Here is a 13,967-nt window from a genome sequence, read left to right as displayed (position 1 = left end):
GGCTTAATCACTTTGCAGTGCTATGCAGTCATTATCACCATCCATTTCTGAAACGTTTCCATTACTCCAACAGAAACTAACTATTAAGCAGTAACTGCCACCACCCCTTCTCCCTGCCCCTGGTGACCTCTGTTCTACTTTCTGTCTTGATGAATTTGACTGTTGTAGATGCCGCAGAAGTCGTGTTGTATGGTATGTGTCCTTCCGCGCCTGCCTGCTTTCATTAGCACAGCATTTCCTGCTCTGTACCATCCGTGTATGCCAGGCTCTGTACAGCCATGTATGCCAGGCCCTGTACAGCCATGTATGCCAGGCCCTGTACAGCCATGTATGCCAGGCTCTGTACAGCCATGTATGCCAGGCCCTGTACAGCCATGTATGCCAGGCTCTGTACCAGCCATGTATGCCAGGCTCTGTACCAGCCATGTATGCCAGGCCCTGTACAGCCATGTATGCCAGGCCCTGTATAGCCATGTATGCCAGGCTCTGTACAGCCATGTATGCCAGGCTCTGTGCAGCCATGTATGCCAAGTTCTATACAGCCACGTATGCCAGGCTCTGTACAGCCATGTATGCCAGGCCCTGTACCATCCATGTATGCCAGGCCCTGTGCAGCCCTGTTTGCCAGGCTCTGTGCAGCCATGTATGCCAAGCTCTGTACCAGCCATGTATGCCAGGCTCTGTACAGCCATGTATGCCATGCCCTGTACCAGCCATGTATTCCAGGTCTTGTGCAGCCATGTATGCCAGGCTCTGTGCAGCCATGTGTGCCAAGCTCTGTACCAGCCATGTATGCCAGGCTCTGTGCAGCCATGTATGCCAGGCCGTATACCAGTCATGTATGCCAGGCTCTGTACCAGCCATGTATGCCAGGCTCTATACCATCCATGTATGCCAGGTTCTATACAGCCATGTATGCCAGGCTCTGTACAGCCATGTATGCCAGGCCCTGTACCAGCCACGTATGCCAGGCCCTGTGCAGCCCTGTTTGCCAGGCTCTGTACAGCCATGTATGCCAGGCTCTGTACCAGCCATGTATACCCGGTCCTGTACAGCCATGTATGCCAGGCTGGGTGTGGTGGTGCACACTTGTGATCCCTGCGCTTGGGAGGCTGAGACAGGAGGATTATGCAGGTTCAAAGCCAGCCTCAGCTCTGTAGTGAGGCTCTCAGCAATTTAGCAAGACTCTCTTTCCAAATAAAATATAAAATAGTTCTGTGAATGTAGCCCAGAGGTAGAAGGCCTCTGGGTCCCATCCCCAGTACCACCAAAAAAAAAAAAAAAAAATTTAAATAAATAAATAAATAAATAAATAAATATAAAAAGACTAAATAATAGGGCTGGGGGTGTAGCTCAGAGATACAATGCCCCTGGGTTCTATCCCTGGTATTGAAGAAAGAAAAAAAAAGATGGCTTATGTGGCAATGCCAACTCTAACTTTTTGAGACACCTGGTTCTTATTTCTAAGATGCTGCCCTCCATGTGGCTGGGATCTCCTGGAGGTCCATGACCCACACACACATTGCACACAGCTGGACACCTGTGTGCAGTGGGCAGTGGAGAGCTGCTGCTGCTCCTCACCACCATGCACTCCATGTCTCCTTGTTGCAATGTCCTTCCTCCCCACCTGCTTGCTCCCAGCCCCTAACCTGTCGCCTCTCTCCCAGCAGATGTGCCAGTGGAGAAGCTGGCCGCCATGCCAGCTCTGCGCACCGTCAACCTCCGCTTCAACCCGCTGAACGCTGAAGTGCGTGTGATCGCCCCGCCACTCATCAAGTTTGACATGCTCACGTCTCCAGAGGGCGTGCGGGCCCCTCCACCTTAGGCCACCCTCCTCGTGCCATCCAGCAAGGGACAGAGCTGCTGGCCTGGCACCCTGAGAGGAGGGAGGCCCGCCGGCCTGTGAAGGCCAAGTTTGGGAAACGGGGTGGGTGGGCCAATCAGCGTGTGGTGGGAGGGGTGCAGCCAGCCCAGGATAGCTAGCTTAGAGTGGTAGTGGGGCTTGGAATGCCCAGAGGGAGGAGACGAGGCAGGGCTCGAGCACTGGGTATTCATAGGTGCTGTGCAAACTTGGGCAGACCTCCTGCCCTCTCTGAGCCTTGTTGCTGGGGAGGAAGGTGGTAGAGGAGAGCTTTTGCCTCCTTTGGGCTCCTTAGAGATTTCACCTCCAGATCACACTCTGAGACCCCAAATGAGCATTGCTGAGTGTTTTCTGGGCCCCTGTGGGTTTGAGGCCTTGTTGCTAGTGCTGAGAGCCAGGTGCTGCCCTAAGAGGAGAAGACAATCTCCATCTATTTCTTTCTGAGAACTGAACTGTCAAGGGCCTCATCCTCAACCATCTGGGCCTCTGGATTGGCAGGAGCTTCAACAGGAGTCCTTGGAATTGCTGCAGAGTATGACCCTGTTGCAGGGCAAGAGTGTCTACAAAGGAGCCTGAGGATCACCTGGCCGGACACTGGGAAGCAAGTTCTGCCCTTCCTTGTGATGAAGAAATCAGCAGGCAGGAAGTTCTGAGCACTCCATCTCTCCCTGGGGAGCGGCCAGGTGTGCCTGATCCTCATCCCGGAGCTGCAGGAGAGGTGGCCATTTGTGCCCGTGGCTCTGGTCTGAAGTAACTAGGCGGTCACTCTCACCACACTCCCTCTAACAGCAGCCTGGCTGCCTTCGTGGCCCCCTGGGGCAGAAGCCACTGTGGACCACTGGATTTGTAACCAGCCAGCTCCCAGGCCACCACCCATATCCCTGATGACCTAGCCATTGCAAGGTCCTCAACCTTCTGTCTCAGGTGCGGCAGGCAATAAGGTGGCCAGCCACCCTTGCCTCCCCCAGACTGAGGGTTTCTTAGGATGTGGGCATTCAGTGCTAAAAGGGGAACAGTATCAGGCAAGCAGAAATGGCCAGTCCCCTACCAGGAGAGGGCAGGGGCTACTGCTTCCTGGTAAAACCTGTGCTTTGGAGAACCCCTGACCTCCGCGGTCTCATCTTGGAGCAGGCAGACTCGGGTTGCCCAAACCCCACCTGCTCTGCACCTCTGCTTTCGTCAGTGGAGGCTCCAGAGGCCCCAGGACTTGGGCAGAATGAGGCTTCTCCCACTCACTCAGAATGCCGCCCCAGTGTGGCCCTCCTTTGGCTCTCCTGGCTCTCAGGTTGGACCTTTGTTGGCCGTCACTGAGCACTCAGTGTCCCAAGAGGGACCTGTTCACTCTGTTCATGCCCCAAGCCATTTGGCCACTCCAGGAAGAGGGTCTCCGGGGTGAAGAGGTCAGCACACGATCTCCAGGGCCACTGAGTTCAGCTGTGGACACTGCCGGCACATGGGGTTTAGCAGGTGCAGGCCAGCCTGGGCCGGCCACCCGCCCTGTGTTCTGTGATGGGCTTTCTTCTTGCTGAAGAGGAGGATGCTTCTCTGGAATGCACAGACACATCGTTTGGCCCAGAGCCTTGCACCTCGAAGCATGATCTGTGACTAGCAACAGCAGCTTCACCTGGAGGCCTGTTAGACTAATGCAGTGTCTCTGGCCTCCTGCGTCAGAATCTGCTTTTTAACATCTCCTCCAGCTGATTCCTACAAGTACTTTATAGTTTGAGAAGCGAGGGTCTGGGGTAACCCTGGGTGCATTCTCGTTCTCAGAGCCAAGGGTAAAGGCTTCCTTGGTTCTCCCCCTGCACCTCCAGGGATCTGAGTCTGTGCTCATCCTCCTCCTAACCCAGCCCTGGGAGACCCGCGGCCTCTTGGCTCTTTCAGGTCTGCATGACACTCGCAGTGAAAGAGGCGACCGCAGGCACTAGGAGATGAGGGCAGGTGCGCCTGGCCCTCTGGACCTGCCTCTCTGGTTCAGCCCTGCCTGCCAAGCTGCTTGCTGCCCCAGGCCCTTTGAAGGGGTTGCTTCTGGAAGTTGTTTTCTGCTCTATGTGAACAGTAAGCCTTTGGCTCTGGGAAAGCTTGGGCAGTCAGAGAAGCACCCTAATCCGGGCTCACAGTGTGAGTGAGCCCCTTAGCTTCGGTCTGCAATAAAGAATGTGTTGGTTTCAGCTGCCTGGTTTTTGTTTGGTTCATTCTCCCCACACACACCTCCAGGAAGCAAGGTGTGACCAGCTCACCTGGGAAGAGAGACCGCCCCACTTGGGGAAAGCAGGAGGTCAAGGGTGCTAGACTGAGGTAACCCTCAGAATAGTCACAGGTGGGCCCAGGCACAGCCAAGCAGAACCGATGCGTGGCCAGCAGCTGGGTGGCCCTGGGGGAGGATAGAGACCCACTGCCAACAGCAGCTCCCCTATTGGTGCCAGGCACTTCACCCTTAGGAATTTGTTCCTCTGAACTCATGGTTCTCAAAGGGGGTCTCTGGGCAGGCAGCATCAGTGCCACCAGGAAGCTGGTCAGAAATACAAATTCTTACCCATATCTCAGACCTATGGTCAGAAACCCAGGTATGGGGCCCCTCACTACATTTGAACAGAACTTCAGGTGGTTCTGAGGCCCACTCCATAAAAGAACCACGTTCTGGGTTCAAGATTAAGTCAGGTTTGGTTTTTTAAATCTGAAAGGACAGCTTGAGTTGGTCTTGAATTCTAGACCAGATAGTCCATGCTTTCTATTTAACAAACAGAGCTTAGTGGGCAATGTCTACGTATGTTACAGATATTAACTCATTTATTCCTTAGCTAGCTTTGTGATTTGGACAAGCCCCTTTCCCTCTCCAGGACTGTTTGCCAGCTGTAATATAAAGGGATGCACTAGAAGATCCCCAAGGGCCTTTCTGGATCTCGTGTGGTCACCAGATCTCGGATCCTGAGGGCCCAGCTATCATTCTAACTGTTCCCTGTGGGTGGCCCCTCCCCCGCCCCAGGCTCACAGGGAGGACTCCTTCACAGCCTCCTGTCCAATGCTGGTTCACACAGGTCACCAGGCCTACCTAATGCTCCCACAGGCTCTTCCTGTCACAAGACTGAGTTTTACCGGCAGTTTTTTCCTAGGGTGTTGGGTGGGATCTGAGGTTTTAGGTAGGGCTTTTCATGCAGGGGACAGAGCCTAGATTAGGATTGGGTAAAGATCATGACGTGGTTTAGGATCTGTGGACACAGCAATGAGAGTTTTTGTTTATTTTTGTACTGAGACTGAACCCAGGGATATTCCGCCTCCAAGCTACACCACCAGCCCTTTTTATTTATTTATTTTTTTATTTTGAAACAGGGTCTCTCTGAGACTAGCCTTGAACCTACAATCCTCCTGTCCCAGCCTTCCAAGTACTGAGATTACAGGCATATGCCACCGGATCCCATCAGCAAGGAAGGAGGATTTTGAGGCAAAGGGTTCAAAGCATCTTGGGGTAGAAACTCTCCTTTGGCGCTTTTCAGAGTTGAGCAGCTTGATGTCGCTCTAAGTGACTCTTACAGAAAGCTTCTGGAATGAACAAAAATTATTTACCACCTTTACTTCCCAGATAAGAGTCTCCTAGAATAGCGTGGTTATATTGAAAACAGCGGTAAAGTAATGAAGTTGCAATAGATGGTAAGCTGTGTAGGGTAGAGATTTTGATTGTGAATTTCCCCAGATACCCTGTTGGACCCCAGAGCCCTGCTCTGAAGCCACTCTACCTGAACTATGCCTGTCCTGTCTCAGAAAGCCAGCCAGGGAGGTAGGGAGCAGTTCTTGGCAGGGCGAATTGGCAGTCACCCCAGAAAGCCTCAGCAGATCTCTGGGAGAGATGCCAAGACCAGAAAGGGCAGCCTGGGAGAGGAGCGCAGCTCAGGGCCACAGGGCAGGGAAACCTCCTGGGCCTTCGAGCAGCCAGACTGTTCTGACTAGTGTCTCGGGGAGACACAGCCACAAGCGCTCATGGAGTGCCTAGTGTTGACTGGCTGTAGGAAGGCTCTTGTATGTTTCCTTGTTTACTACTAGCAGTGCCCTTCGAGGTGCCTGCTGCAGCGATGAGGAGCCAGGCTGAGCGGGTTTGTGTGTGACTGGGAAGGGGCAGGGCTTTGGCTCGGTGACGCTGGACTGTATTGCTGCTCCAGGTCCAGGACCTTGGCCGTGAGCACCAGGCCTCTCACGAGGTGACATGATAGGACAAGTGACCCATCACTTTCTCCAGCTGACAAAGCCTCTCCAAGTCTTTACCTACCTCATCTATAAATGGGTGCCAACACTGCCATATTCCTAATGCCAGCACCCAGTGCCAGTTAACGATACAGGATGCAGGTAAGAACATCAGCCTTAGGTCATTTACTGCACCTGCCAGCTTCCTCTCACAGCTACTTTCACCTGCCTTGGTGGGCCGAGACTTTGGCATCCAGCTGACAACCTGGCCTCTCTTGTGAGGATGCAGAGCTGTGTGCTAACCAGCACTGAAGCCTGGTTGGAGGCTGAAGGGGATTTGGTTCCATAGGAAGTGAGGGATGGGTAGTTCTCTGCTTATCCCATCTTCATAGTTAAGGAACCTACAAATGATCTATCTCAGGCCTCGGAGGACAACTAGTGAGGCTGGGTGCCTTCAGATTCATACCACAGAGGCATCCGAGCACCTTCCTTCCTGTAGGTGGGAAGCACCTGGGTTAGGGTGCCTCTTCCAGGGTGGGCATGGAGACTGCCTCAGTGCACAGCTCTGGTGGCAGATCATTCACAACACAGTCTCTACAACTGGCACCAGTTACACAGAAAACAGTATACCCACTGAAGTTGTGCAAGGAGTGGTACTGCCTCTCTGGACTACAAGAGAATCAATCAGCTGGCCAGATCCGCCGGAGCACCCAGGAAACCAGATTCTGGACCTATGCACAGCCCATACCCTAAACAGTCCCTGTGGACCCTCCATACAGCATATGAGGGATACTCCTAGGTCCTATCACTCATCTTGTCTTGAGTCCTGAATGGCTCTCCGTCCCTTCACTGTAGAACTAGGCCTTAGAATGGTCTTCTAGGCTCGGTGTCATCTGCCCGTTATTTCTCTGGTCTCTTTCAGTACTCAAAAGACGCACTGCAAGACACAGCTGCTCCCCCAGCGCCCCAAGTGAGCTCATGCCTCGAGGCCTTTGCATTGGCTTCCCTTCCCCGTATTCCACTGGCCAACTCCCTCATGTCCTTCAGGTTTTTGCTCAAATCAAGAGCTACCCTAACCACTCCTACTGCAGCTTCTCCATTCCATCCCGCGTACCTTTATCTCCCTAAACCAGTTCAACTTTTTCTTTCTCCACAGGACTTATATCTAGTATTCTCTATACTTATTTTGTTTATTGCCTGTTTAATCCTACTAGAATCTCTCGGTCTCGCCTATATCTCTAGCTCTTGAGCAATGCCCGGCACATAGTAGGTACACAATGTTTACTGAATGGCTGAATAGGTGGATGGTGATGCACACTGAAGTTGGAAGACCTCTGCTTTTGAGAGAATCTGTCTGATAGGGCCACTATACCAGCGAGTTCAGATCCCATCTTAAATGCCTGTGAGTTGGCTTCCACAGGACTGAAAACAGAAAATCCTCCGCGGTTTGGTCTTCCCAGACTCTCACAAGCCATGGTATTGTGGCTGGGGTTTTTTGTAAGTAGAGTAACCAGGAGCCACAGTTGGCTCCTGAGAGTGGCTCCTCAGGTGGGGCCTGCGAGTGGATGGGCAGTCCTCCAACCCTGTCTTCTGCCCTCACCGCCTGAAATCCCACTATTATTAAATCACTGCTTTTGGTCAAAGATTGCCTTCTCTCTGTGATCTAATATTAACCCCTGTCAGAATTGAGAAGAGAATTCCTTGAGATCGAGTTGAGGGGTTGGACAAACCCTTGATACTCAAATGGTCCTGAGATCATCAGTATCAATAGCATTTGGGGGCGGGATGTTAGAAATGGGAGATTCTTGGGCTCTGAGTGTGGCTCAATGGTAGAGTACTTACTTAGCATGTGGGAGGCCCTGGGTTCTATCCCAGCACCAAAAAAAAAAAAAAAAAAGAGTCTAGGTCTGTCTCCAAATTGCTTTTAAAAAACATCTGCAGCCAGGCGTGGTGGCGCACGCTTGTAATCCCCGCGCTTGGGAGGCAGAGACAGGAGGATCGCACAGGTTCGAAGCCAGCCGCGCGTGCTGGCTTAGGAGACCCTGTTTCCAAATAAAAAATATAAAAATAGGTCTGGGAGTGTAGCCCGGAGGTAGAAGGGCTTCCAGGAACCCCAGTACCACCAAAACAAAACAAAACAAAAAAACCCAAAAACATCTGCATAAGCCAAGCATGGTGGCGCAGGCTTGTAATCCCCACGCTTGGGAAGCAGAGACAGGAGGATCACGCAGGTTCGAAGCCAGCCTCGCTGGCTTAAGATACCGTTTCCAAATAAAAATATAAAAATAGGTATGGGAGTGTAGCCCGGAGGTAGAAGGGTTTCCAGGAACCCCAGTACCACCAAAAACAAAAACAACAACAAAAAAAAATCCATCTGCATGTAGCCAGGCGTGGTGGCACACCCTTGTAATCCCAGTGCTTGGGAGGCTGAGACAGGAGGATCGCACAGGTTCAAAGCCAGGCTCAGCTACTTAGTGAGGCTCTCAGCAACTTAGTGAGACCCTGTTTCCAAATAAAGTATAAAATAGGTCTGGGAGTATAGCCCAGAAGTAGAAAAAGCTCCTGGATTCCACCCCCAGTACCACACACACACACACACACACACACACACACACACACATCTGCATTTGAGTAAGGGACATGAATATTCTACAAGACAACAGTAGCCACAAATGTCCTACCAGGCAATTTGGGGACACAAATCCACAGGTTGACATTTAACTTCACAGAGCCTGTGCCTTTAATTAATAATAATGAGCAAAATTACAATGGCACATTGTCAAGGTAGGCCTGTTAAACTGCTTCGCGCCTTTATCTACCATCTGGGTCTCTTTCCTAGGTCTGGAGTAACTAACAGATTCTGCCTCATAGCAGGTGGCTTTTGAGTGCTAGCCTTTCTGGGACTGAGTTTATCAACTGCTGTGTGTTTCTGTTAGAGAAAGGGCTGGAGCCATCCAGTGCTTGAGGGGAAGGGAAATAACCAGAGGTGCGACAAGGATTAGAGGAGACATGGCGGCAGCAGCTCACTGTGCATCTGCAGCCGGCTAAGGGCTTTCTACTTACCCTCTCATTGAATCTCCACAACCACAGGGGAGGTGGTGACTATCTTTGTTTCCATTGCATAAATGATGAGCACTTAGCCAAGGTCAGCAACAAGTGGGGCCGGGTTGGGTTGGAGGGTAACTCTAGACCTTTCGACCAGAGTTCATGCACATCTCTTAGAATCTGTAGGCAGGGCCTAGACAAGGTTTATATAAGGTGCCATCTAAGATGGATGAGGCCTCGGGGCTGTCCCCAGCCACCCCAGAGAACTTCCCATCTCGTCCACCTTGTCCTAACCACTCTCCCTAGAGATGTGTTTTTCCTGACACAGAAGCCTGAGTCCTTCTTGGCCCAGTATCCACCCCAGAACTCTCCCCCATCAGTACCTCAAGTGCAGACCTCAGCCAGAGATCTGGGCTTCCTCAGTGTGTCCCTGTTCCTAGGGTCTCCCCCAGTCCCTATTCAGGAAGACCCCCTGAAGCTGGATTCTCCAAAGGAGAAGGTGGACGGTCAGTGAAATCTCTCTTCTGTCCAAACCTCTCTGGCTTCAAAGATGGAACACTAAGGTTTTGAGGGAGTGTTCCAGACTGTTCCAGAAGCAAATGGAGTGACTTGCCCAAGAGAGTGCTGGGAGTTGGTTGCAGAACCCAGGCAAACGCCCAGGTCTGCAGCCATCGCTGGGTCCTGGTGTCTAGGAGCTCACCAGCTTGGAATTCTTGGCTTCTCCTCTGGTTTCCGTGGCCCTGGGAGTGAGTCGGCGGCCATTAGAGCCCTCACCTGTCATCTATAAATGCAGGTAACAATGCTGATCTGCTTCCTTGGGGAAAGCTCACTAGGAAGCACTTTAGGACATTTTGAAGGAAATTCTCCTAGGAGGTTGATTCAGGAGACTAATAGGTGCCTCCTGGCTCCCAGGAAGGGACCTCACCCCTGTCTGGGTCTCAGCTTCTCAGCAGCTCCCTGGCCTTACTATTCATCTTACTTCCCATCCCCACCTCCATTGGCTAATGCTGCAAAAACTGGCAGTCAGCATGCTGGGGATCTGATTCCCAGCAGCCACATTTCTACCACCCTGAGACACCCCTTCCCCTTCCCCAGGGATTTTAAGCCTTTTCAAAATGGCAGCTACCCTAGTGGCCTTCCTTGGCCCAAAGGTATGTGTGCATTTCCAGCCAGGGAGAGAGTGAGTCTCCCATCGGAGATACCTGGCATCCCGACCACGTGGGAGCTATCCTACGGGGCACTCTTTGGCTTCCTGCCAACCCTTCTCCTGGCACCTACCAACTCTTTCAAGCATCTCAGAACACACCTCCAACTCTGCTTAGAGAGAGCATGCATGCGTGAGGATGGCACAGGCCTCGTGCATTCCATCCACACCCAGAGAGGGAGCGCCTGTGCCTGGGAAGAAGGCTGGGCTGGAGCATACTGTAGTGAACGGGAAGGGATCCGCTCTTGGAGGATGCCGTGGACTGAATGTTTATGTACCCCTCAAACTGATATTTTGACAGCCTAGCCCCTACCTGTGTGATTATTGGAGCATGAGGGAAGTAATTAACATTAAATGAGGTCTTAAGGATGGGGTCTGGATTCCCTAGGATTAGTGTCCTTCTAAAAGATACCAGTGGAAGACAATACTGCTTCTGTGTATCTATTCAAAAGAATGGAAACCAAACTACGAAACTAATGCATGTGTAATCTATGTTCATAACTGCACAATTTTCCATAGCCAAACTATGGAACCAGGCCGGGCATGGTGGCACACGCTTGTAATCCCAGCATTGGGAGGCTGAGACAGGAGGATCACAGCTTGCAGACAGCCTCAGCTACTACTTAGTGAGACCCTCTGCAATTTGGTGAAACCCTGTTTCAAAATAAAGAATAAAAAATAGGGCTGAGGGTGTAGCTTGGAGATGGAATGCTACTGGGTTCCATCCCCAGTACCACAAAAAAAAAAAAAAAAATCTATGGAACCAGCCGAGATGTTCATCAACAGGTGGGTGAATGGATTATAAAACTATGGGATATGTACACAATGGAATTTTACTCAGCCATAAAGAAAAACAAAATTATGTCATTTACAGGGAAATAGATGAAACCGGAGAACATTATACTAAGTGAGATTAGTCAGTCACAAAAAATAAGAAATTGGATGCTCTCCCTAATATGTGAAAGTTAGGGAGAAAATGATCATAGGAAGAACTCAAAGGATGAACTCTAGACAAAAAAGGAAAAAACATAGATGAGTAAATAAGGCGACCTAACTCAGGGGGCTGGGAGGAGGAAGAGGGAAATCCCCTAATGCACATGATGTACATTAACAAACATGTCAAAGTCAATCACTAAGCCAAACATGAGATGAAGGGAGGGAGGAGGGTATGGGGTGGGAACTGAGTAAGGACTAATTGGGCGATGTGTGCAAGTATGCCTCTACCATCTTGTATTCCATTGTACAACTACAACACACCAATAAAAAATTTAAAAAAAGATACCAGTGAATGTCTCCCTCCTGTACACACATGAAGGATAGTCCATGGGACAGTACAGTGAGACACAGTACCTAGAACTCAGGACGAGAGCCCTAACCAGAAACTAAATAGGCTGAAACCTTTATCTTGGACTTAGCAGCCTCCAGTACTGGGTGAAAGACATTTCTGTGAAGCCCCGCAGCCCATGGTATTTTGTTATGACACCCCAGAGAGCTGAAGGCAAAGGAATAGGGTCACAGCCGAGCTGGGAGATGGGCCTGGGAAGAGAAATATTGCTAGAATGTTGCAGGCAGTGCGCCTCATGCTGCTACATGCTGGAAGCACCTGCAGGTCTTCACCCACTAACTGATCTGGTCTCCACTTGTGGATTGAATTGGTGTGGAGTGTGACCTCAGCACCGGGAGGGTGGGTGTTAAAATCTCCCTGGTTACTCTAAAATGCAGCAAGGTTGGGGAACCACCAGCCCAAGCTATTCTAGAGATGTAGGGGCAAAGAGGGGATGGGCCAGTGGGCAGGTGAGAGGGGTGGACAGGAGCACCCAGGCATTGGGCAGGGCACGGGCAAAGGCAATGGCCAGCAAAGGGGACTGAGAGGTGCTCCTGGAGGGGAAAGTCCGGTGATGGAGGAGGAGACAGTAGGATTCAAGGCAGACGGGGTCAAGAGTGGCTTGTATGACCCGTGGAGGCTTCGGGTTTAAACCAAGAGGCACCAAGAAGCCCACAGGGGAACACAAGCAGAGAAGGGACACAATGACATTTGGGGAGCACCTGGGGATAGTATGGTGGGTGGCCAAGGCAAAGCTTTCGGTCATACGCTTTCTTCTGTGTCTCCCACCGATGACCATGAGCACTTGGGGGTCAGGACCCTGTGGAAGGGGAAAAGCCAAGAAGGGCTGTGGCAGTAATGCTCTCTACCTTGACCATGCATTAGAATCGCCTGGGGACTTTTGAGGATGCACGGATGCTCAGGTCCTATCCACCAGGAATGGATGTGATTCCATTGGTCTGGTCCCATCAGATCAAGCGGGAGAAGAGTGGCCTGCACATCGGCACTGGTGATTTTCTTTAAAGCTCCCCTTGTGACTCTAATGTGTGAACCAGGACTGGGAGCCACTGGCCTCTAGAACTTTAGGAGTTCTCACAAGCAAACCCCTGACCCCCGCCGGAAGAAGGGTGGATCACTCACTTCCTTAGAGCATTCACTTGTCTAGAACTTGGGATTTTCATTCACATGACAAAAAATCTGTGTGGTGTCTGTTGGATGATGACAGGCTGAGGATGATGGGAAAGCGGTGTTTACTAATTAGGGACCGTTAGTTGAGCATCTAGTATGTGCTGGTCAGAAACTTTTTTTTCTTTTGTGATAGTGGGGATCATCTACCTCTGAGCTACACACCAGCCCTATTTATTTATTTATTTATTTATTTATTTTTATTTATTTATTTTGGTGGTACTGGGGCTCCTGGAAGCCCTTCTACCTCCGGGATACATTCCCACGGGCTACACTCCCAGACCTATTTTTTAACTTTTTTTTTTTTTTTTTTTTAATGTGGAAACAGTGTCTCTAAAGCCAGCAAGGCTGGCTCCGAACAAGCGTGATCCTCCTGTCTTCGCCTCCCAAGCGTCGGGATTAAAAGCGTGCACCACCACGCCCGGCTATTTATTTATTTTTGAAACAGGGTCTCACTAAGTTGCAGCAGGCCTTGCTAAGTTGCTGAGGCTGGCCTTGAACCTCCTGTCTCAGCCTCTCAAGTACTGAGATCATAAGTGCCACTATGCCCTACCTGGTTGGAAACTTTGACATCATCGCATTTACTGCCCCCGAAAAAATCATTCTAAAAGTGCAAAAACTGGGACTCAGGTACAAATAAATGTCTGGCGAGGGCCTGGGATGCTTAATTCCAAAGCCAGCGGTCATCTTCCAAGGCCTTGTCCCCATTTTCCCGGGAGAGCTCAGAGCCGACCGACCTGCTCGCCCCCTGCCCCTGCCATCCCCTGCCACCACCCCTCACTCCCCCCAGGTCCTCCTGCGGCCCACGGCTGCGTCGAATGGCCCTCTCAGGAGCGCCCAGAATCCTGGACCCCGGGCTGCCTGCCTGAGGGTCAGGCTGGGGCGGCGACGGTGAATGGCTGGACCGAGGCTGGGCGGCACGCAGGTCAGGGCGAGGGAGTTAGCGCGCGGGCTCCGAGGCTGCAGGGACGGCGAGGCGCGCCCGGCACTTCGGAGGGTGCTAGGTCCCAGAGAGTTGCATGGGGAACGCGCGCCTGGGCGCCCTCGCCGGGCAGGCACAGGTGTGCGGGTGCCATGGCGACGGCGCGGCGCGAGCCCCCTCCTGGCGTCTGGTCCCGGAGGCGTGAGGCGGCAGAGTCCGGCGGGCAGCAGCTAAGCGCCAGAGCGCCAGC

The 13,967-nt window shown here is 51.7% G+C and overlaps 1 protein-coding gene across 3 annotated transcripts in view; it reads left to right on the top strand.

The window, feature by feature from the left end:
- LRRC20 (leucine rich repeat containing 20) overlaps nt 1-1,825 on the top strand; it is a gene marked incomplete at both ends in the record, with an annotated part of 64,921 nt that extends 63,096 nt beyond the window's left edge. For all 3 annotated transcript variants that reach the window (XM_080695371.1, XM_080695369.1, XM_080695370.1), the window contains one exon: nt 1,671-1,825. In XM_080695371.1, coding sequence (XP_080551497.1) covers nt 1,671-1,825 — 155 coding nt within the window. The remainder of the gene's footprint in view (nt 1-1,670) is intronic.
- Between the last annotated feature and the right edge of the window lie 12,142 nt (nt 1,826-13,967).

This window comes from Muscardinus avellanarius (assembly GCF_963383645.1).
Source record: "Muscardinus avellanarius genome assembly, chromosome: 4".
NCBI classification, from domain to species: domain Eukaryota; kingdom Metazoa; phylum Chordata; class Mammalia; order Rodentia; family Gliridae; genus Muscardinus; species Muscardinus avellanarius.
Note: the sequence above shows the minus strand (reverse complement) of the source record. Positions and strands in the feature narration are given on the sequence as shown.